At 40.5% G+C, this 24701-nt stretch overlaps 1 protein-coding gene and 1 long non-coding RNA gene across 4 annotated transcripts in view; one reads left to right on the top strand and one right to left on the bottom strand.

Moving 5' to 3' along the window:
• Positions 1–21296, bottom strand: part of MTNR1A (melatonin receptor 1A) — a 45154-nt gene extending 23858 nt beyond the window's left edge. The window contains exons 1-2 of one of the 2 annotated variants that reach the window (XM_040557106.1): positions 20955–21296; positions 16388–16556 (exon numbers count right to left, since the gene is read on the bottom strand). Coding sequence is in view for 1 of the 2 variants with exons in the window: in XM_040557107.1 (XP_040413041.1) it covers positions 20955–21147 (193 nt within the window). In the remaining variant the exon portion in view is untranslated. The remainder of the gene's footprint in view (positions 1–16387; positions 16557–20954) is intronic. The other variant, XM_040557107.1, reaches the window with a different exon arrangement.
• LOC121070243 overlaps positions 20955–24701 on the top strand; it is a 43187-nt gene continuing 39440 nt past the window's right edge. The window contains exons 1-2 of one of the 2 annotated variants that reach the window (XR_005819964.1): positions 20955–21058; positions 24018–24138. This is a non-coding gene — a long non-coding RNA (uncharacterized LOC121070243). Of the gene's footprint in view, positions 21059–21599; positions 21810–24017; positions 24139–24701 lie in introns of those variants that run through there. The other variant, XR_005819963.1, reaches the window with a different exon arrangement.

Raw genomic sequence — 24701 nt, 5'->3', positions numbered from 1 at the left:
TGTTCACACAACTGCCTAAGTATTTGTGGCCCGAAAACATTTGTGAAAGAGGATATAGTCAGGAGAAGGAACTCCTACATATGAGAGATTAATTTTATAGTGACTCTTCTATGTAGGCAACAAGAAAAAGTGTACAATTTGTACAGCCATCTTATAACTAAACCTAAATACAATTCTGAAGATTATTATTGTTTAAAATGTGTGGCATTGCAGTATAAAGATGAAATCAAATAGCACTTTTCAGTTGAAGAGGATATTGGTCATCCCGGCAGAGGCAGTCTAACAAAAAAACAATCAGGCTTAACAAAAATGAAGAAATTATATTCCAAGAGAAGGTTTCAATGCCCTGTAGCAATTTCAGAAAAATATGCTGTACATACATCAAGGAATGTCTGTTACTGAACTTGTATACTGAAAGATGCTCCATCATATTATTTTTAGTGTGTTTTAATAAAGATAATTGCCCTAAAAGGAAAAAAGTACTAAACAGTGTTCAATGCAGTAGTCACAAAAGATTTTTATCGTGGTATTTACCCACTGCCAAAATCACTGTGAACGGATTACTTTCAAAATCCCGAGAAGCATGAAATCTTAGCAACCTTGGGTGAGCTGTAAAAATCTGACGTTCGTTGAACCTTTGGCTAAATGGTGCCAAAGGAAGTATAAATCAAATACTTTGCTTAAAATGGCTCTTTAACAAAATCCCTCAGAGTTTGCTGAAGATGAATTAACAAGCAATTGGTTGTAGAGGGAGTTCTCTGTAGATGGCAAGCTAATGAATTCTGACAGGTTGAATGGTGCAAGGATAATGGGCTGAGCTGTCCACTGACTGTAAAGCAGAAGCTGATTAAGGTTAAGACTTCAGGAAAACACCCCAACTAAACTGGATCAAAAAGAATGATTTAATTGATTTAGGGGTTAAATTGCAGTGGTTCTGTTTCTTTTCTAAACCTAAATATGTTATTTCAGTTCAAACATTTGAAGTTTAACACTGATATCACGACTTGCTGCTACATAATTAGTGGTTGTTCTAATATTACCACTCACTCCTCTTTTCCAAATATGAAGGGTCACACATACAATTTATGTCATCATCTCAATAGCACCTTTGAAATAATTTCAGATTCAATTAGATATTAAGAGTTATTATTGTATAATTTGATAGAAAACTTTTTAAAAACATCGTGCCTACAATCAGACTTAAGAAAATGAATCACAGGATGGTTTGGGTTGGAAGGGACCTTAAAGACCACCTAGTTCCAACCCCCCTGCCATGGGTGGAGATGCCACCCACTAGACTAGGTTGGCCAGGGCCCCATGCTACTTGACCGTGAACACCTCCAGGGATGGGGCATGCACAACTTCTCTGGGCAACCTGTTCCAGTGCCTCACCACCCTCTGAGTAAAGAACTTCTTCCTAACATCCAATCAAAATCTCCCCTTTCAGTTTAAAACCATTCGCCCTTGCCCTATCATTATCTACACAAGTAAAGAGTCCCTCTCCATCCTTTTTATAAGAACCCTTTAAGCACTGAAAGGCTGCAAGGAGGTCTCCCTGGAGCCTTCTCTTCTCCAGGCTGAACATCCCCAGCACTCTTAGCCTTCCTTCACAGGAGAGGTTCTCCAGCCCTCTTGGTCATGTTTGTGGCCCTCCTCTGGACCTGTTCCAACAGGCCCATGTCCTTCCTCTGCTGAGGCGTCAGAGCTGGATGGAGTACCCCAGGTGGGGTCACACAAGAGTGGAATAGAGATGGAGAATCACCTTCCACAACAAAATAGCACTCCTGGAGATGCCAGGGATCAAACCCAGGCCCTCCTGCATTTAAAACAGGAACTCTTCCACAGTGCTACATCCCTTGCCATTAGAAGTGCCATGGGAAACAACACTTCCTGAAGAGAATGAGTAGTTACTGCACGCATAGATGAAGAGTCGGTCTTTACTCCACAACTTTGTGCACAGCTGCAAGCAAGCAGATTCTGAAATACAGTAATGAATTGACCAGGGAGATACTTTTTCAGGGTCACTTTGATGGAGCTGATCCTATGGTATGTAGGAAGAGACAGACTTCCTGAAATTCCTAGCACAGGTTCATATCCCACTAGAATTTGATGCCTCCAAGTATGTTGAGAGCTATTAACACTTTATTCTGAAGGCATAAGAGACTAAGAAGTTGAAGGAAAATAAAGGTGGAACAGATCAAAATTTCCAACTAGAAACAAAGTCTCTATATATTTTAAGTTCCTAATCACTTTAAATTATTCGTCTTAAGGTCATTTTCATGTGTCCCATTCAGAGTTCAAGTGGCACCATAATGTAGGAGATCATTTCTCAGCCACTGCAATCTGACAGGTAAAAAGATCAAACAGCAATCACTGTGCCTACATACTTCCCAAACTGAAAAAACAGATGGGAGATGTTTAGCCATTCTGGATAACTGCAACATAGCTGCAATATTAGCTAAATAAGCTGCAATATTATCTAAAAAGGCTTTCTGCTTCATGCAGGTGTTAATGGTAATCATTGGCAAAGCATACCTGTCAAGCAGATTTGATGTGACCATCCAACAGGTAATAATAACCCCATCTCTTTTCTGAAAAAAGATTATGTTCTCTTCTGAAAGTCATGCTCCTGAAAATTACAGGAGGAAAAAAATCTGCAAAAATTGCCACTTAGCTTAAAAGACACTATAAGGAAAGGAATCACTGGCACAAAACAGTGAAGCCATTTGTTTGCTGGAAATGGTCAAATTTGACTTTTGCAAACCTTCCATTTGCCTTTAGGAAACAAAAAATCTATGGCTGATTAATAACATCAATAAGAACTCTCATATGAAAAATACTCAAAAATGGAGCAAAACATATACTAACATCATGTAGAAAGATCATCTGGAAACTTTGAAACAAATAAACCTCAGAAAATTTAGCAATGAAGGGTTCTTCTCAACTTTGATTGAGGTTGCTTTGCACAGCTTTGGCTTGTCAGTACTCAAAGAACAGCATCACAAACTTTATTTTGATGAAATGCAGCTGCCTCTATTAATATGACTTCTGTGACAACTCAAGCAGTTAAAGATAAGCCAAAGGAGAATTCAATGTGTTGGAACTGATTTTTATTTTAGATAAAAACTATGGATTTGAGTGACTGGAACACGGACATACTAGGCATGACGATACAGTGACACAAGAAATCTTCCAGTTACCATTGCTAAAAACATGTGTCTAAGGAGCTTCATTTTGAATAGTTTGTTTATCAGAAGAAGAGTCATTTGAGCAGAAAGTGCCTTCAGCGTTCGGATAGAAAATAAAATTTGTCTCTTCTTCTCAAGTGTAACTGGCACTGAAGCTAATTTTTTTTCTTTCCCTAGATGTTTAATACATCAATCATGCTCTGCTTTTGTGGAGGTGTTGCAACAAGATGAAGACAAAACTATCTGAAGTAACCGAAGTATTTTGGGGACTTCTAAACTTGTGAGAGCATTTTGAGTTTCCTGGATATCTTCCACTCTCAAAAACATTTGACTTCTAAGTTCAGTGGAGACAAGAAAAAAGAAGGGAGACAAAAAAAATCTGTATAATGGCTTTTAGTTCCAAACATTCCAACATTGACATTCACAGCTGAGCCCCAGATCTGCAGAGCATTTAAAAATAAGCCAGCTGCAGGGGTAAGTACTATATTCTGAGTGAGGCATCCACATCTTTAAAATGTGACATTTCACCATTTTCATGTTGAAATGGAACAGCACCAAAACCAAACCAAACCAAACAACAAAAAAAACCTGTCAAAAAGAAACAAGCAAAAAGCAGCAGTGGAAACTTCATTTGGGTCCCCTGTGAGGTGACTATATTTGAAAGACAAAGGAACCTAACTTCAGAAAAGTCTTTGCCAAAGTGTGGGTAACACTTTCAAAGCTCCAGCTCGGTACATGCCTTTGCCTCTTCCATTTAGCACTATCACCTGCATATCTTACTGTGGGTGATTCTTGTTTAGAGCTTGCAGCTCTAAACAAAGTTGTCTAGAGAACTGCTTGGCCAAATCTACTGTCCTTTCTGAAGCCTCTGCAATGATCTGAAGTATATTGAAAATGTGTGAGGAGTTTAAAATTGCATGCTATGCAAATGCTTGAAATACGTCTAGAAGGGAGGCCTATCTCCTGATAGTTTCCAATCAATTTCTGTTTTGGCTTGAGTCAGCAGATGTCTTATTTAAGAAAATATCATAGCTTCTTACATCTTGACCTTGAATTTCAATAGTCAAAGAACATTACACAGGTGTATGGGGGGTATGTAACATCAGCTACAGCTATCACAGCTGTAGAAGCTGAAAACACTTGCATCAGTTAGAGGTTTGCATATTTAAAAGAGGTTAAGGAGGAAATGACCAAACTCTGCAAGTGGCACAGACACTGATGTCAACAACATGTGGGCAAAATCTAACCAGAGGCTATCAGTTCAGTACAAAAATTCAGCATAACTGAATTCAATGGGACAAATGACTCTGGATTTTCACCTGATAGATGAAATATGACACTGAATTGGAAAGAACAGACTAAGATACCTAGGCTGTTTGAGACTGGGTTTGAAGACAAATATATTGGGAGATGTATTCTCACACAGAGAAGGAAGAAAATAAACTGCAGCCTAAGGTAATGCGGGTGTTAATAAAAAATGAAATGATTGTTGTAAGGTGTGCTGCTCCAGGCAATATGAGATGTTGCATAACAGATATATATACTTTACATAGTATTATATGCATAGTATGTATACATATGTACACAAAACAGGCTTTCAGTCTGCCACATCTCTTACACAACTCTCATACAATTTATAGCTGTGACATCTGAAATCAATGACCAGCAGAGAATTCGAGAATACTGCTGTGATCAGACCTCAAATAATAAATAACCTAATGCATGAACCCGATTCCTGATTACTTGATTGCAATCCTGTTAATAAGGACTACATTTTTGTGTGTTTTTGCAATGCTTACTACATAGAAGCCCAGTCCATGACAGGGGCAGTATAAATAAGCATGAAATTAGTAAATATTCTTATTACTATGTAATTTCATTTCTGTTGTCACAAACGTGTCTTCTCATTTTTTTTTCCTATGGTTTAGAAAGCATTTTTTCAAATTAGTAGATTAGATTCATGGGAATGAAAACAAGACTCATCCTTTATACTGGCTTCCCCCTTACACTGGTCATGATAGCTTCAATATTGAAACCACAGCATATCAGAGGGACTACCCCTATGCTTTTTAGAAAATCTCAGTTTAAAGTTTACAGCTCTATTAACAAACATCTGAGTCAGGCTAGCAGCTCGATTTTTGATTCACTCTGTGACTTCAGCTTTGTTCTTTGTTAACAATTTTCAGGATTTCTGATTTGCTGTTAGTTCTAAGAGAATATTTGGCTGCTAATCAGAGATTGATATTTTAATGCAAAAAAAGGTAATTCTGTGATGATTACTTTTAAGCCAAAGTCAGCAGAAAAACTCCGGAAGGTTTTGATGTCTGCAGTTTGTGGCAAGACCAAAACTAGCAAGCATCACTAGCTGTTGCTGTAGTGATTTTAAAAAGCTACGCCATGCCCTTATTTTATGACTACTCTAGAGCTGTCAGTAGAATTTTCACACATACATAGTTACAGTTGACTGGTATTTCAACCTGCTTAAAAGGACAATTTTATTAGAAGTTTAAAAATTCATAAGCTAGAGGAGACAAGTATCTTACTATAAATGCAGTCATTCTGATGTATCTGTTCACAAATAACCTGCAGTCAGTCATCTGAATGTGGTCATTAGACATGCTGGTCTTACCAGAAAAGAGATAAAGCTGTATGTAAATAAGCAGCACTATGGACTTTCCCACCAAGTACAGCAATGAGTTTTTTTTTGCTAAACTGAGGGGCTAATCATTGATTTCAAATATGTACATTTTAAAGTAATGTTAAGTTCCTTGGTATAAACAGTCTTGGCAAGGAGAAAAATACAGCTTAAGGCTACCTCGTGCTTTCATTAGCATCCAGTACCTTCAGTAAAGTTTCTGATTTCAACAATATGGAAATACAGTGGAAGACACGGCAACGTTTATTTCACCTAGTAAAACAGAATTTAGGGCAAGCTTTGCAAGTAACCTCAAACTTCAGACACTGGCACAAGAAATGAGAGAAGATGCATTCTAGTGAATATTAGACTTAATTGGAATTATCATTTGCGACAAATAATGGAAATATCCAAAAGCTACTTTTATTGATGCTAGGCAATGTAAGGCAAGGAAAGTAAATTAGACATTGTTTTTTGTTTTGCTTTTTTTTTGGGGGGGTGACCCTTTGGGAACCCAAGAGTTGGACTCGATGATCTTCATGGGTCCCTTCCAACTCAGCTTTTCTATGATTGTGGTTAAAGGGACTGACAGATCTAAAAGAATTCACATGAGCATTTGAACTTCGCTTCACTAGTGATTAACTGATATTTCATTCAGTGATCTCCATGATGTACCTACATTAAAAGAGAAGTAAATGGAGATAAGATCTTTAAAGAACTGAAAGGTCCCCAGAGCTATTATGCCATTCATTTTCTTAACTATTCCTAATCATTTTTTTCCAGTCTCATGAACTCTATTAGCTTTTCCACTTAATTGTTGCCTCTCAAAATGCTATGCTTTGAAACAATTCCAGAAAAAATAAACCCAACATATTCTATTGTTTATCTTCATTGTATCATCTCATCCAAAAACAGCTGTGCAAACTTAAGCAGGAAATTACCTCAGTACATGATCATGAAAAAACATCTAATTACACAGTTCATTTTCTTTCAAGCCAATTTTTTGAAGGATTATTGGACATATGTTATCTGAATAACTTTTGTGAACAAATGACATTTATAAGGAAGGTTATTTGGAGAAAGCCTCAAGTGCTTTGTTTTAAAATTATCATTCTTGCAACATGAGGTACATTTTCAGAATTTTACAGGCTACACGAAATAATTCAAAAAATGTGCAGGAAGATCAAGACGATCATACACTGACAGACTCAAAGACCACTCACAAAAAAGCAGGGAGACTATCAATTTTGAAAGTCAGAAATGAATATATATATATCTACTGAATATATACAACAATCCATACAAACAAGTCTCTGTACAGACACGGGATTTGAAGTAACAGGCCACAAATGTGAAAAGCAAAATCACAATTTGCCATGTTCAGAATAAGTGACTCGCCCAAAAGATAAATTCATAAATTTCTGCCTCAACTCTAGAGTGCTACAGAATAAAAAGAAGTCACATATGATGCTTGGAGTTCAGAGAGACTTAGTATTCTACAGTGTATTTAGGGAATGTATTTCTCAAGCTTTATAAAGGGACTGAAGCTAATATATTGTATTATTTTAGATACTCATTTAACAGAGACAACAGTTCTCCCTCAGATAAAGTAGTCTGACATTATGCATATCATATATGTAATGTTTTCACATACTGCATGTGAATATTTTGTAGTATGTGGATCAAAAAAGCCCAAAGTGAGATGACCTTAGCGGAAGCAACAGTCTAGAATAAGGAAAATTCTTATTTTCTTACACAGTTCTACAATGCCACCAAAGCTGAAAAGCTTCCTTTTTGCAAAGCCCAAATATGCTAAACTAAGCATGTTCTGCACAAATGCATCCATCACTGAAATAAATCTAACTGTGCAGTGTCTGAAATTCTTTGAGGGGCTAAGGGCATTCAAAAGCATAGTACATTTGTAATGATTCATATCCTCCTTTAAAATACGTAAGTTTCAGAACTACTGCTGCTCAAAGTAATTTATGGGGGTATCAGGCAAAAAAACAGTTTAGACCCAAACAGTAGCTGGCTGTATAAGTCATTGGTAACAGAGGAAACCTGTGATATTTACAATTTGATTCACAAAACTAACAAATGGGAATTTCATGTGCCTATGTGTTGCAGGTTCAAAATTATTCCACTATTTGCTCCACTGAGACTAATTTCAAGGCTCTTATTAATCGCTTTTTCCTACAGCCCCTCCTCACAGAACAGTGCCAGGACACCATGAAAACTTGAAGGCAAAGCTGAGTCATTAAAATAAGTAATCTGTCTGGACAATTAACAAAGCATTAGGTACTGCTTTAAACAGCTTAGCTTAAGCAGATTTGTTTCAGGACTATAATCCAAACAAGAACTTGAAAAAGCAAGAAGCAAAGAACACTGAACAGTAAGTCTTTAAGAAACTTGCAGAGTAATACTGTATTTAAGATAGTTCAAATTTGTTTCTTTCTATATACCATAAAAAGATATTTTGATTTTCTTTGACTGAAGTTATGTTCTTGTTGCACTTTTTCAGATATTATTTATTAATTGAAATGCTATCAAGCTTATCTATTTAGAAAAGAATTCCCTGAATAGCTGAACATTCCTGGTATTTCAGTGATTTCTAAACTGAAAGGATTTGATTTAGAGACAGAATAAATGAAGTGCTAAACTGTAGTTTTAAAAGTTGTTTCCTAACCGTAGCTAGGGTTTAAAATGTAGTGTTTGATGCGGAAAATGTAGGAAAAGATGCCTAGGGACTGCAAAAAGCAATAGAAGCCAATGGATTTAGCTATTTTCTACACTGACTGCTTGAAAACCATGACATAAGTAGACAAGCAAGATATATGAGGGAGTCTAGAGAAATGTAATGAATTATAAGCTTTGACTAGGAATAAACACGGAAGGAATGACATGACAGATAGAAGGACCAAATAAGAAAACAGTGCTAAGAGCAAGAGTCCAGAGAACAAGAAATATAGGTCACATGTCCACATGCGCTCAGAAATTTACTATTCAACACATTGACAGACTGTGAAAGACAAAGGTCATTTCTGAACTTTGAAGATGGATATGGAATCAACGAAGTCTACAGAGAATTGGAAAGATGGTTCTGGAAGACAATAAGAAAAGGGCAACTGATGCCCTTTTGATAGAACTTCAATAGAAGATTTAAGTCTGATCTTCTGAATGAACACAAATAAAACATTGGAGAGCTTGCTGCCATTTATTGTTGAAGAGATGGAAAACAACCTAAAGATAGTCAAAAACTCCAAATAAATAAAGGCTAAGAAAATGACAAAATAATCTATGTCCAGTTGCATTTATTGTTCAGTACATTAGAGCATACTGGATAATGGGCAGTTTTGTTTTAGGTATGACATGCAAAACATTTCAGTATCCTTGTCAGATAGGGAAGATTCCCTTAATACTGTGATCTAAAATGGTTGGAGTGCTGCAACAGAAGCCTGGTGGAATCATGATGTCCTGGACAAAAAAAGCAGGTCCTTCAGAAAGCTTCCTTATGACAAGGATTGTGATGGGCTGTAGCACCATGCATATTCAGTCACAGAGGTAGCCCTGAAGTAGCCATACTGTTCTGCATGGTGGCTGAACTCCAAATTGGAGCTAAACCTAAAGCTGAATAATTATTATAGCCAGTAAATTAATTTCAGAGCAAGTGAGTCAGGCTACTTATCAAAATTAGGGTACTTATCAAACAACACCAGCTGCAAAAAATTCAACCCAAAACGTTCTGTGCTCTCAAAGGTCCAATTTCTCTTCTAGGAAGCAAGAGGAATCAAAAACATGAGAAAGTGATAGAAAAGCACTATTTTGATGCTGCTAGCTGAACGACGCTGTGAGCTAAAACCACCTTAAACAACTGGAAGTTTGCAGTGATGCCCCTTCTATCCACTGTGAGTACTTCAATCACTGGGGGTGTGTGGAGTTATAATCCTGAGAACCATCTTCTTTAGGAGGACAGACACCAGCCCAAAGTAACCACAAAGTTACACATGCAAAGAGTCATAGCTAACTTCTAATAACTCTCCAGAGTTAAACCTTTGAGTGAAGGTTGGGTTTAGGCTTATTGCTTAATTATTGCCCTGCTACAATTGACATTAACTTTGAGTTATACTACTTTCCTTACTTGTCAAGTCATGTCTTCCTATCTCAGTAGCATCTTAGTTTTTGAATACAGGAGGTATCATTCTTTCAGTTTACAGATAGGTAATCATTAGATGGTTCTTTATTTCTAGTAACATTCTGATGTACTAAAAATATCTTTTTTTTTTAGTATTTCTACAAGTGATTGGTCACATACTACATTTCTACTTCTCATATGAATATGTAGAAATGCTACCACAAAATAAATTCTTAAAGTCATATCAGTACATCTTCAGAATGGGTTTCAGCTTAACTTAAGCATATACTGATGCTGCCATACAGTGTTACTACTGGAAATTCTGTTTCTTTGGTTTGAGGAGACAAAGTGACATGAGAACATTCATGATTTGGAGATTTGTTTGCAAGGCAAACAAGTTTCTTGTTTTTGAAAAAAGTATGCAAACATTGAATTGTTGACCATTCCTTGTGATGACTAGACAAAATACAGAAAGTGTGACTCATCTTTGTGAGATTTGAATCTGATCTGAAGTTTTCTGAATAAATATGGATACAGAAGATAACTTGAATCTCTGAATATAAGCAGATCTTAGAAATCAGTTAACTTCATAGACTACCATCAAAGCAGTGATCTTTGCACAAGAAAGAAGTACTCAGGCAGCCTGCTGCTAGTCAGCATTCTGGTAGCAAAGCTCTGCCACTGTAAAAGCTTGAGGAAAGTATAGGGAAAACCTGCTATAGAAGCTTACAATGATGGGGTGGGTTACTGCTGTGACAATTGGGATACCCCAGTACAAACACTATCAACAGACTGCAAATTGTCTCCACTGGAATGGTTTCACTTAGCTTATTTGCCTTTCTTATGCATTCGTACCCCTGCACTTACATGTGTCAGAGTTAGCCATATCTTCAGGGCATGATCTAGATCACTGCTAGCAGTATTAACAGGGTTCAAGTGCAAGCTTCGCACAACTGTATTAGACTGTCATGAAGTATTCATTAGAAATTCTTACCAGGAATAATTGCAAAGGAAGTACTCAACACCCTTTTAGAGTGCTAATATTCTTAAGTGCAAACATACAATGAACAGAAGCAAAACAAATTCCTAGGTGCATCCAAAAATAACAGAACAAAAGTGGGTATGCTAGGCAGACAAAATGCTGTTGAGGAGGGCATCTATGAACAAGATATTTATACCACACAAACAAGGAAAACCAAGGCAGGTTTCCAGCAACCAACAAAATGTTCATAATTGACATTATTAGGCGCTGCAGAAATTCCTTGTAGCGGGGTACACTGAATGGGCAGGAGAAAAGGGTACAAGAAAAAGTGCTGAGAAAAACAGAAGTAGTATAAACAGTTTTCTAAGAGAAACTGCAAAAAAAGTCTCCAATTATTTGCCCAATTAATTCAAGACATGTTTGAAAACCTTTGCTGCAAGGAAGAAGAAGAAAATATGACTGCATTTTGAACTCTACTTTAGGTATTTCACTAAAACTATTTTAAACAAATTTGCATTTAAGACAAGTTTGGTTCTACTGTCTTCTGTATACAGAGACAAAAATCCAGTGTACCCTGACACATGGGGGATCACTGTGTTAACTATTATCCATAATGGTTACATGCAGAATAGTTAGAATAAGCTTGGCCAGTGAAAACTGTATTCAAGTGGCACTCAGCAATATAAAAATCCCTGTGGACCCATTTCAGTAAGCATGAATTACAGAAACATTGAAATTGTTCTAATTTATACTATTTATAGCCACCACCTGTGTCTAGGTGAAGGAAAGAAAGGAAAACAGTGCTGTCTTCCTGTCAGACATGCTGAATATTAGCCTCCTGTATATGAGATCTATATTTGTAGAGACAGTGTATATATTCACAAGCAATAAACAAATGAGTTATATGCCGGGGATACTACAGCACTAGAAAAAGGAAAATGAAAATGTAATTTCTGTAAAAATACAAGTAATTAGAGGAAATGCTGCTAAATACATTTCTGCAAATGCATGAAACAAGTATACCATAAAATGGAACTATCTTTTGTACAAGTACCTTGTGCAGCATGGTAAAGAACTATAGGACTTACGTAAGCTTTATATAACGTAATTCTATATATCCTCAGTAGAAAAAGCCAATCCCAAGAAAATTATTATCAACAGGTGCTGAAACATGCTTCAGCATCAGGAAGGGAGAATAAGGTGGGTTTATGATGCACTGCAGAGGTTCTCAACAGTGGGGTTCCTTAAATTAGAATAAAAGGAAAGGGGAGAACTGAAAAGGTACTGGTTAGAGATAGTCACAATGATAAGAAGCTTCCAAAGGAATATCAAGTATTGATATAAACAGCAACAGAACCACCAATCTGTACAATAAGGCAAAGCCCAAATTTTAAAATGTATTCTGCTTAATGAATGTGTTAAAGAATGAGTATTTAGAAAGCAGGGGACAAAATAACACCAAGAATAAAATGATGTGATCTGACCAGACAACTCTAGTACAAGCAAACTGTCCTTGACCTCAGTAACAAAATCCATTTGAGGAAAATAGGAGAGTACAGTATTGTGGTAGTAGATAGCCTTTTGTGTTTTCTTTATTCCCAGAGGGCTTCTTGAAGTACCAATTATCAGACTCCATAGCCTACATACCAACTATACATGAAATTGCAACTAGCTTCACATCATGCACCCATGTCACCCATGTCAGGCTATACAAGAGTCAGGCACTTAAGAGTACAGTGACCCTGATTTGTAATCACCTTTATCACAAGGAAATTGGCAACCAAACAAAAATCCCCTTCTGACCCCATGGTTCTTAAAACATTTAACGAATCTCTGTATTAAGAATTTCACTAGAGAACATACCTAAAGGTAACATTTAAAAAAATTAAAGGTAGTCAGCTTACCACAGAGAACAGAGGTGAACATGCATCTTCGGCTTTTGGTTTGAGGCCAGGTATAGGAAGGGAAGTTACGCAAAAGACTTCACTGCTTACAGCACTTCAGGTTTAAGACTTAACAGTATTGCAGCCTTCTTATCCCTTGGCAAGTATTGCAGCCAAAGTAGTGAGAGGAGGCTGGTAATGACCATGGTAAAAGGTTTGCTAGTTGATTTCAGTACAACAAGCATTTTGCTTTTAGGGAAGGTATATTCTGGAGATGAGACGCATGCCTGGGGGCAGTGCTCTCACAGAAGGGGAGAGGTTACTTTGCCAAGAGACAAATAGAATTTGATATTTGACTTGGGCTAGAAAGTTAAAGAGTCAAGAGCTGTTTTTCTCACCCTTTATTACTGGAAGAGATGTTAAATATTAAGCACAGTACATTTAGTAAGCATGATACATTTACACAAAAAAACATTTCAGTTATTGAAAGCACCCTTCTTGCAAGGGAATAAAAAAAGCTATAACTTAAGGTGAGGACTGACTCTGAAAGAGTTTATATGAATGTCTAGTACACCTAGAAATTGGACTTGATAGTCTAGAAGTTCCCTTTTAATCCCTTGTTCTAAGTAAGAACTGATTCAATAACCTGAATTTGGGAAAGGTTTGGAGATTTAATATGGCACAGAAATGAGGAAAAACTTTAATCTTGTAAGAAATTAAAATTATGCAAACCTGCATGTTAGATAAATACTCAAACTACAGAAGGCAGACCCCAGAATTATACAGCCAGAGATATCTGGAGACAGTTAGTAATTATTTACATTAAAAGACAACATATGAATGCAAAATACACAAACCGTTAATAAAAAATGATTTTATTTATAGGCCATTAGTTCTTCATCCAAAATGAAATAAACCACTGAAATATCCAGTTCATTCACATATATGGAGACATTAATTCTTCATAAAATGTACCTCCCAAATTTTCAACAATATCCAGTCCTTCAAGATAACTTCAAAATAAGTCTGTGGATGCTGTTACTCAAGAAAAAAATTATTCTCCTTCAGCACTCATAGAAAAGGCACTAATTCTTCACAAGTGGCTTTGTGATACTAATAAAGTGAGGGAAATTCATGCAAAAAGGTACCTTGCTTTCAAGGGCTCTAAAATGAAGTTGTCCATACCATGCCTGTATTGAGGTAAGAGCACTTTCATACCCAAGAATGAAATCCCTTCTTCGCTCCCCAACATAGGAAGAACAAGTCCTTAAGAATCAAGGCTAAGGAGCAGAAAACTCAATCTGGTGAGGAGGTATACATCAAATGAAATCCATAGCTACTGATATGGGGAGAAAGATCATGATGCTTCCCCCAGTAGATATTGCACGCTTCTAGAACTTCTCTGGGCTGTGACTGGATACCAATTTTCAAGGATAATCCCTGTACTTGTGCCCATTCGTGCCTTTGGCCAATGGCTACAGAATTGGCTGTCTTCCCTAGGCAACTAACATAGTACTGACTGTTGCACTAAGCTGATACTCAGGTTCAGCCGAAGTGGCCTAACAAAAGCAATGTTATCACTTGACCTCACAATACCAAGCAACAAGGGAGGAGCTGACCACTGTCAGCACAGGGGCAGGCTGCCTCTCCTTCAAAGAGGAATTAGTTTTGCTAGCCTTGTATCTGCACATCAAAAAACAAAGTTAAGGTGATAAGACAGAGCTTATATTTCAGCATCACATTGGAGGAAAATGATCCATGTGAAGTGTACATCATACAGAATGGGGTTTCTGTAGGCCTAAATGGAAAGGTATATATCCTTCCCAAACAACACAAAGGTAGCTAAAAGGCTATCTAAGGGTGTAGACAAAAATAGAAGCCATCCACATACCTTTCCCACTACTTAGCATTTGAATTGAAAATTTCAATACTTACTTATGCACAGCAGGGTTTGAAATTATTCTGTTTTAGACATGGGACCTTAGGAGTCATGGGAGAGTAAAGAACAAGCAAAGTGTTAAAGGAGTTTCTTACAACTGTAGCAATGGAAGAGATCAAGTTCTCCATGATGAGAAAATGCCTAATTCAAGTATGGTACTATAATGGGACTATATAAGATAATTTGATTACAAGTTTGATCATCAATAAGGTAATAAATATCTTCTAGAATTAGATACATGACCTGGTATATTATTAGGTCATTTATAAAGTGAAGCAAATGAGCTAGGAATATTTTACTTCTTGTGCAAGGTGTTTCTTCAAGGAAGGGATACAAGTTGGCCTTCTCTTTATGGATATCAGTGAATACTGTTTAAAAATATAGGACAAACCTTTGTACACTTATTGGTCATGACTACAAAGCTATTTAGAAGTAACAGGAGTCACTATTTAAAGAGTTAAACAGACTTGCTGATTACACCTTAGTTTCTGATCAACTTGAAAAGTACAAGGTTAAAACATGCAACATTCTTACCATCTGAATTTAAGGTTATCATTAAGGTTTTGTTCTTTTATATCATATCCATCCTCAAAACTATGGGAGGAACAGATAGGTCTGACCTTTATTTTGACATGTAAGGTAGGAACCTGGATTATCCTACTCAGCTGCAATACTGCCTCTGACTTTGAGGGATAGATTTTGAAAGAGCACTTCTAATAGCAGCATTTATTACAATCTTGAGTATTTTTAACTACACATTAAATACTTGCTCATTAAATAAGCAGACATTAAAACATTAGCAATGTTCTCTTAACCTGAAGAATTCTTAGTAACTCATCCTCCTGAAACAGAGCTTGGCGATCATTACTCAGGAGTGCAAAATTAATGTGGAATTTGAAGCAGCTCACTGATATGACAAGAAAAACTGCCAAGAGCAAGGGTGGCAAGGTTCTTGAGGTTGCGAAATTAGACTAATGCACAGCACTGAGTTAACCCTGCTATAGCAATTGTTATTGCCCTAGGAAAGCAAGCATTATACAAATGGGTTGGACATTGTCCTATAGCATTGGATGCCCACTGTTGGTAGTACTTGTCACTAAACTAGACTTGCTGCTTATGTCATTTGCTAGAAACACAAGAAGCATCCACAGCAGGATAGGAAAGTAATGTAAAAAGAAATAGAAAAAGGATGAGAGTAAAAGCAGATCAGAAATTGCTAAAAGATTAAAGATGAAAAACCATCTTAATGAGAAAAGGGAGAACCACTCCAAGAACTACCAAAAGAGACAAACAGTATAATATGTAGGTACTGTTCTCTGCTGGCAGCAGCAAACTAGAAGCACTGCTGTGAAAAACTTCAAGAGGCAGAAACTTGCAGAAGGCATAAATAGCTGAATTTGGCAGACATATTAGTAAGAATGGAATGTTATTTGAAATATCTATTGTTGTTCACTGACAGGACAATGTCATTTAAGTAGTTTTCAGAAAAACCCTCAATTCAGTAAATTATTCATCAAAACCAGTCTTTGGAACAGCTTTATTTAAACCAAATTTTTATACTCAGTTCTGTTCAATTGTCCAAGTTCAGCATCTCCTCTAGACATTTTCCCCTCTCCCAATCAGCTTACCATTTTTAATACCTGAAGTTATGTCTGAAATAATGCCATCAATATCTCAGCTTTCATCAGAGCCCTGAATTTGTGCTACAACTTGATCTTCTGTTAGTTATCTCCCTTGAGTCAAGTATTTGTCAGGCTACCCATTCTCTCTGGACACAAAAAGAAGTCCAAGGATCACCTGTAACAAGAACAATGATTACATTAGTCTGGATTTACAACAGGAATTTCATTTATTAAATACCATTACTCTACCAAAAATTGTCTGAACACTAAAAACATCAAGAACAGTCATTCTGAAAAGTTCAATGAGATCTCCAATGTGATTATCAAAAGTTGGTTCCAAGTGTAAGCAGAAAAATCATACTCGAGAAAATGCACTGAGAAAACTCTTCAGGCAGATTCTTACACTGCTCAGAGTACATACGTTTAAAACAAAGCCAATTTGGAAAGCCTCCAAAATATTCTTACTGATGGATCGCACTCCCCAGTTCTGGGATGGCGGTACTATTTAGCAATTACTGTTTTTTGAAAAATAGTACAAACCAGCTGCGTTCCTTAGTTCTTCCACCAGTGACTCAGTCATAGATAACTCAAGCTCATAATTTCTTTGAGCACTCAGCTTCCTTTACAGACCTGTTTGGACCTAATGCATGCTAAATCTGCCTCAGCTGCAAACATTGGTTTCTTCCTTTTCATTTGGCCAAGTAGTTAACACACTTCAGATTAAGCATGTGTGCAGTCCTAGCGAGTTAGCTACATATCACTTTTCTAGGGCCCTGGGGCCTCAGCAACATCAGACTTGCTCTGTCTTCTTCAACAGTACCAGAAGCTAGAGTTTTAGCAACAAAATATTTGTGCCAATAACATAGAAAACTGGGAAAAGCCAGCTACATCTAGCACAGAACAGGGATGGCTGAGAAGGAGGGTGGGGTGTGAATGCAGCTTTTGCCCAATGCAGTAGGTGCTAGTTATCAGCTTGGCACCAATCCCTGTAATATCCAGCTTTTGTCAAGTGTTAGCCAACAAGACAGACACAGAAGAGTCAGGGTGAAACTACTGGAGCTAGCTTCTTGCCTGCTGGAGGCTCCCTTCTGTCATAGAACTTTGCTGGAGGGGTAATCAGGGCACAGTTGGACCTTAGTACAAAAATACCCAGGAAAAGGCAACCCACTGGACCAAGAGACCAGTTTCAAAAGGAATAGAAAGAAGAACAAGAGGGACAGTAGCACTTGAACTTTCTTCATTGACCTTAAGAATGACCCAGTCCTGTAATCACTGCATACCCAAGCCCCCCATGGCAAAAACATTGACATTTTAACATACTAAGCTTTACACTAACCTTCAGAGTCAAAGACTTAGAAAGACTCCTTCACCTTATTCTTGATGCATTGTTTTTCTTGGTATGGTTAACATCAAAGGCATAAGGATACTAGCAGTCACTGATAGGAATCTGTACAATCCTATATAAACCACTTGGAATAATCTCTTCTCATTTTTCTGAGACGTTTAACTCCAGTGCTGAGAGTTTCAAATAAATATTTCACTTATCGCAAAAACTACTAGTATTTCTTTAATCTACCTTTCCTAAAGCTGGTTATTCCATATCTCAGGGTAGAATTTGTTGAATGACCTTATTTCTTATCTATGAATGTTTCATTTTACATTGCTAATATTAAGATGATTTACAGCAAACTTGCAAATGAGTTATCCTCATTCTTTTCCAAATGAATTATTAAAGAAAGCACATAATTTTAAAGTTTAAGTTTCATGAACATACTGCCAAGATATGGGCCCTAGAATCCTTATGCCTTGAATGTTCCTTTTGAAATTTCTTTCAAAGTTAAGAGATCAGACATAATAAACCAAATTCAGTCCAGCATTAAATCACAACTGTTCCCATCAGGACTGAATTGGTGTCAGGTGCTTGTTAGATTACAAAGTTACAATTAAAGAAACAGACCAGAACTGTGAAAAGTCAAGTACATTAAATAAAAGAGGATCCTACCAGTTGCATCATCAGCTTCTGTGTCTAGAAGAGCATCTACTGAAGCCATGCTTGTGACTATGAAGGAGTCTGTAGTATCAGAAACTCCTCGCTTGCTGAGACAAACTTCTTTGATACTGACTCCTGTTTTGATCAGTGTCTTTTACTAACCTTCTGACTGTCAAGAAGGTTGCACTTTTTGAGCAGGTTTTTCTAGGCCTTCCTACTATTCCCCAGTGCATTTTTTTTAATCATAAGTCTACTGGTTCAATTTGTAGTAATCTTCCAAAATATGTATATAATAGAGTGGGACAGAGATGCAAGATGTATTCCCCCACCAAATCCACCATTTTGGCAAAGTATAAGTATTCCTCATTTCTGTTAGTCCTCTCTTGCAAAAGGAAAAGTCTTCAATGACATTTTCTTCAGGAGGTATCTTCTGTTCCTCCCTGACCTTTTTCCAGTGGAATTTTCATCCTGTGTCCTTTTTTCCTCAGTTAATGTGCCAGCAAAAGACTTAACATAGGCTGTTGTAAAAATCAGAAGTTTCTATTATAGCTCTGTAAAAAGCTGTAACTGTCTTTATAACCAGCAAGATATGTAAATCTGATTTAAACAATTTGTATTTGCAATGTTCTCTCTTGCTGAATAACCTGAATTAGTATGAAAAGTTAGGAAACTCTTCCTATTCAATAAATATTAGGCCATTGTTTTCTAAATAGTTACACTTAGTCTTAAGTTTACTCACCTGAGTAAGCCTTCCTTAATTCAATGCCAAGTTAATAGTAGTGTTCACATAGGTGTAGTTATGCCCAGATATGGGGTTTTACCAGATTAGTCATGAACAGCCTGCACACCTTTTTGAGGCTTATTTTGTTCCCAGAGTTTCATTTTATCCATGTATTATGAATCTTTCCTTTGAGGAAAAGAATTTTTAATCTGCCTCATCAGGAAACTTAAAACTTACTTTTCCTACTTATTTTTCCCTATAGTAGACTATAAACAATTTCCTATCATATACCAAGTATCTACTTGTTTCCTATAATCCTTCATTTCAAATTGTAGGAAAGTATCTAGTTCATATTCCAGGCTAAAATAACATGTTCAGGAAAATGTTCTGTTCCCCTAGCTGTAGGAGATAACTGCTGCCGGTTTGCTGCAGTTCACTGTGACAGAAAAGGCAAGAATGAGAAATACAGTAAGAGTGAGCAAGCAAGCATGTGTCTTGATTCAAGAGGGATATTGTGAAATGTACAGTACTGAATATGCACACAGAACCAAACGAGTGTTACATTTCTAGAAAATAGGCACTGTACTTATTTCAGGCTCATTACCAGAAATGTCTGTAGTGCAACCTCCCCCCCCCCCCCCCAAACACTGACATATGTCTGTATTAAGGGGGAGAAGAATATTACCCCTTTTCCCTGGAATAACCTCAGTAACATGGCCGTCTCAACCCTCTCTCCATTAGAGCATCTCACAAGAAGCAAAGTTAGTCAAGTGCTGCCTTGATGTTTTGGAGTCCGATTCTCATCTCGACCATACAGTATTGCACACTGTAGTACTGCCAGCTCTAGTGAAAGTAACTTCTGTCAATGAAAGCAAGAAGACACAGCTGTAGGAATTTAGATCAATGGCATCAGGAAAAGTCCAACTGTCTTCATTTTGATACTGTGCTCTGGTATTCCACGATGGCTGAATAAAACTGTCTACCATCTACTTGAATTGCCTGACTTAACCTCAGAAAGCATGCCACTGGTTGCCAGAGTCCAACATCAGCTACCTTCACTGTGCCAGCTTACAGCAAAGCCAGGGATCAAGTTCCCCCTCAGATGAATTTTAAACCACTAGCTACTAAATTTAGCAAAGTTATAACAAAGAACCTGGCAGCTAGTCATAAAAAAAGCAAAACTAGTATCTCAATTGCTATGGAGTGAGATTCTGCTTTCATTAACAGCACAGCTCCCCTCACATACTCCTGTGTCCTCTCAATAAAAGACGCACAGGGCTGACTGCACAGATTCGGTACACGTGCACAGCAGCTGGCCTGCTGTGATAAAGCTGAATGAATCTGAGGAAGTTACTGCCTGTCAGAGCAATAGCACATGAGCTAAGAGGGATTTACTCAACACAGACCATTGCAGAATTTATCCCATCAAAACTACAGATTAAGGATGTACCCCAAGCTGTCTCCAGGTCCCAAAAGAAATAGCAAGTAGGAGATGAACAAAGCAAGCGAAACAAGTGTCTTTTTATTCTGAATCCTGCAGCATCTATAATTTAACGTGCGGCTGGCTCTGAAGCTCTCACCACAGGTATTTATCACCTGAGACCTTTCTCTACCTGAGAGCAGCTCACCCAAAAGCCCAGCACCCATCACGCGGAGTCGCACTGTGCCCCAGCAGCGCCCCTAACACCGCTCTAAATGCCACCCTCGGAGACTCCCTTCTTCCTCCCTCCCGAGGTGGGAGCTAAGAATAGCACCACGAGGCGGCGGCGGGCGCTAAAAATACCCACAGCCACTCCGCCACCGCAGCGCGGGGGGAGCCCGAGGAGCTCCCGGAGCCAGCTCGTCGCCCCGGCGAAGCTTACCTGCGTTCCGCAGCTTCTTGTTGCGGTACACGGAGAGGACGACCAGCAGGTTCCCCAGCAGGTCCACCACGATGGTGAAGATGAGGATGGCGGCCAAGGTGGAGGTGACCCAGGGCGGGCGGCGCGGGGCGTCCTCGGCCGGCGGGTCCCGCGGCAGGACGGAGCCGTTCAGGACGGAGCCGTTCGCTCGCATCCTGCCCCGGGGCCGGGCCGGGCCGGGCCGCGCGGGGTCGGCTCCCTCCCGCCGGGGGCTCCGCGCAGATTGCGGGAACGGTGGTGGCGGGAAACTCCCGCTAAACAGGCGCGTGCCCCGGCGGGAAGCTTTCAGAGCGCCAGCCCCGCCCGGCCCCGCCCACTCACACACGTGCGCGGCCGGGGGCTGCCGGGCGGCGTCGTCACAGCGCCCCCCCCGCGGCGCCCGGCCCTCCCGCCCCCGTTCATTCATTCATTGGTTCCTCGTCATTCGTCGGCCATCGTTCCCACGGCGCGCGTCCCGCCCGGCCCCGCTCCATTCAGCCCGGCGGCGCGGCGGGGAGGGGGTTCGGGGTGCTGCCCGCGGCTCGCAGCGCCTGCGGCAGTTCGGAGCCTTGGGGGGCGGCCGGGGAGCAGCAGCCCCCGTCCCGGCAGCCCCCGTCCCGGCAGCCCCCGCTGGCCGGGCCCAGCCGTTCCCCAAGAGCAGCGCAGAGGAACGGGGGAGCCAGCGCCCAGCCGTGAGGAGGACCCGTGCCAAATATCTGAGCCAGCCGGCCGTGGGAATTACGCTCCCATTCAGGGCAGCAGCGGAGCTGGCTTCACGTCGTGCTCTGCCAAGCGCGGGTTGTGCGAGCGGCTCTGGCGGCCGCGGGGCATCAGCGGGTATCGAGACCCTGCTTCAAACATTTATCGGGCGGCTGGGGGCACCTGAAAACTCGGGGAGGGGGCTGGGGAACCCGCAGTGGGGGCCCGGCTCCCGGGGCGGAGGGGGCTCCCCGGGGAGCCGAGGCGCTGCCGGGCTCAGGGAGCAGCTCTGCGGGGGTCCCCGGGGCCCTGCGGTGATCCGCGGGGCTCTGCGCGGCTGCTGCCACCGCTGCCGACTCGGGTACCGCGACCTGCGCTTAACCACCCGGCTTTTACAATTTCATAGCTCTAACGGCAGTTCTAGGTGGCGGGTAATTAAAGCCATCATCATGAGCGGTTAAAAAGCTCCATTGCGGGTTTTTCACCCCTCGGCCCTGCCCAAGCCCAGGAGACCTCGGCAGAAATAGCATCGGCTGGCGCAGCTCACACCTCGGGGTTGCCGGCGGCCGCGCTTCCCACCCCAGGACAGACCCCTGCGTGCAGGGCCCGGAGCCCATCAGCTTCTGCATGAGAGCATTTTGTTGCCGTGGGGGAGCGCTGATTTACTTCATCACTTTCTGACTTAAAATTCCCAATATTCCGGCATCCCCCGACCTCTCATGAACAGCAGATGCAGAGGGACATGTGGGCACTGCAGGCAGTCCCTCCAGTTGCTCCCAGGAGAACAAAACCCATCACTGGAAACAGAGAGCAGCCCTTGGCTGGGGGAGTGAGCACACACTGTGCCCCCCACCCCCTGCAGGTGTTCCAGCAGACAATGAAAAGTGAGTCTGTGTGTCCTTGTAGGCACAAGAAAATAGGTTATCAAGCTGGGGGAGAAGATTAAAATTAGGGGGAGCCAGTAGCAGGGGCCGTCAGGTCGAGGGCAGGCACACATGGAAGCAGACAAAGCTGCCTGGTTCTCAGCAGACCTCAATGGGTGTTTCACAGGGCAGGGAGGGTCAGCCCAGAGAGAGCTGGGAAGTTTCACAAGGTCAGATATTTTTAACCAGAAGGTAGAGTGAAGGTGAGGACCAGCCCAGGATTTAGCTACAAAAAAAAGGGGAATCTGGACCACGAGGGGGCTGCTGTCCTTTGTCTCGTTGCTGGGATGCTCGGCCACGTGTCTGCAGCTGAGACCCCCAGGGAGGCAGAGTCATCGCTCCCACTGGCTTGTGCCAGAAGAGCACACAGGGCCCAAGGGCCGCTTGTGCTGGTGGGAGTAGTGCTTAGGGAAGGTGGCTCCCAAAAGGGAGCTGGGGAGGTCCTGTCAGAAAACTGTGTGGGAGCTAAGGGTGATACAAAGACACCTTGGGGACCCTTGTGCTGTTTATCCCATTTGGGGGCTATAGATCCCTCTGTGTGCTCACTTTGCTTCCAGAAGAGTGGGAACTGAGCATCAGCGGGTCACACTCCAGCAAAGCTTCCCACTCCTCCTGGGCTGGCCTTCTCTCACCTTGACAGAGACATCTCATCCTAGAAACTGTGCTGCTCCTTGAGGTTTTACAGGTGTTTACTCGCACTTTAGAGAGTTAGACACTTTAAGGTGCCACCCAAGTGCTCAGGCTCTGAAAACTGCAGAGGAACAGATCTAGCACCATAAGGCTAGTTCACACCAATCACTATTTCAGCCAGTCTTGGAGGCCATTGGTCTGGTACTGTCTGTGATATCCTCTGGGGCTAGTCTCTCTTTTCTCACATTTTCTACACTTTTTTTTTTTTTTTTGTCCAATATGCATTTTTAATGTATAAGTAAGTTAAATTACGTTTTACATGAACACAGCATGGAAATGATCAATGCATGAGAACAAGCAAGTTACTAGGACAGTCACCCCCTATTATAATTGTTTAAATCAGGATTAACTTCACTGTAAACAGCAAAGCAAACAATGATCAGAACCAGATTTTAGTGAATCAACCTTTTTCTCCCCTGCAGCAGCTTTAAGTCAGCATGACATAATAAAAGGAGGCCAAACACCATTCACCATATATTTACTTATTTGTTGCTTATAGTGGCTAGAAGTGGCAAGAAGCTCTGAGGCAGCAGCAACCGTTCTCAGATTATTCATCTGGAATGGATGTGTTGGGAGAGCGGCACATGTTTGTGTTGCTCTCAGAGCAGGCACGTATGGGCATGGCAGAGCATCACTGAGTCTGGGTCATTGACCAAAAGATAGAATATCTAGACATAAATAACCTTCCAAAATTTTGTTTAACCTCCTAAAAATCTTCACTGCTATCTTCCAGAGACTCATGGAACTTGAGCAACATAAGCTTCTGCTGAGAATTCTACAGCCTGTTGAGGACACACTCAGGGAGAAGTAAAAACGAGTTTGGAAGACGGATACAGTAGAAACATGGGGATCTGGTGAGTACAGTCTCTGCAAACATGCTGCAAACAGACAGGGCCAAAGGCTACCAGAATGAGATGGATGAAGAAAGGCACGAAAAAAACAAATGAAATCAGGAAGTAAGTTTGGTATTAGGATACAGCCAGTGCTTGGAAGAAGGGAGAGTTGGCGTACGGTGTGAAGCAGGTTTAAGTAGAGGATTGGGAGACTGTGGGCAGTTATTGCCTGACAAGGAATGTCAGGGCCCTGAGGGCACCCTGAGCCTCCACCTACACTCCCTGCCTATGGGCCAAGGAGCTCCAGCCTAGGCCCTTGGTATCTGCCTGAATTATGGGTTAGGTGTGCCTGCTGCCAGCCCTGCCTCTGGCCTTGTTTCCTGGCCAACCTTGGGATTGCGTTGTAGTCTTGATTTTGTCCTGTCTCCTGTTGATCCTATCTGATCCCTAACAACTGCTTTTGAGAGTTGATCAACTTAGATTGTTCCAAAATGTTAACAGCCCAGTGGGTAACAATCAGGGCTGCTAGGCACAGAGCAGTTTGTATCAGTGTGCACTTGTGTGCCGAGGAAACAGAGCTGTTT

This window comes from Cygnus olor, chromosome 4 (assembly GCF_009769625.2).
Source record: "Cygnus olor isolate bCygOlo1 chromosome 4, bCygOlo1.pri.v2, whole genome shotgun sequence".
NCBI lineage: Eukaryota > Metazoa > Chordata > Aves > Anseriformes > Anatidae > Cygnus > Cygnus olor.
This window is presented reverse-complemented; position numbering and strand designations above follow the sequence as displayed.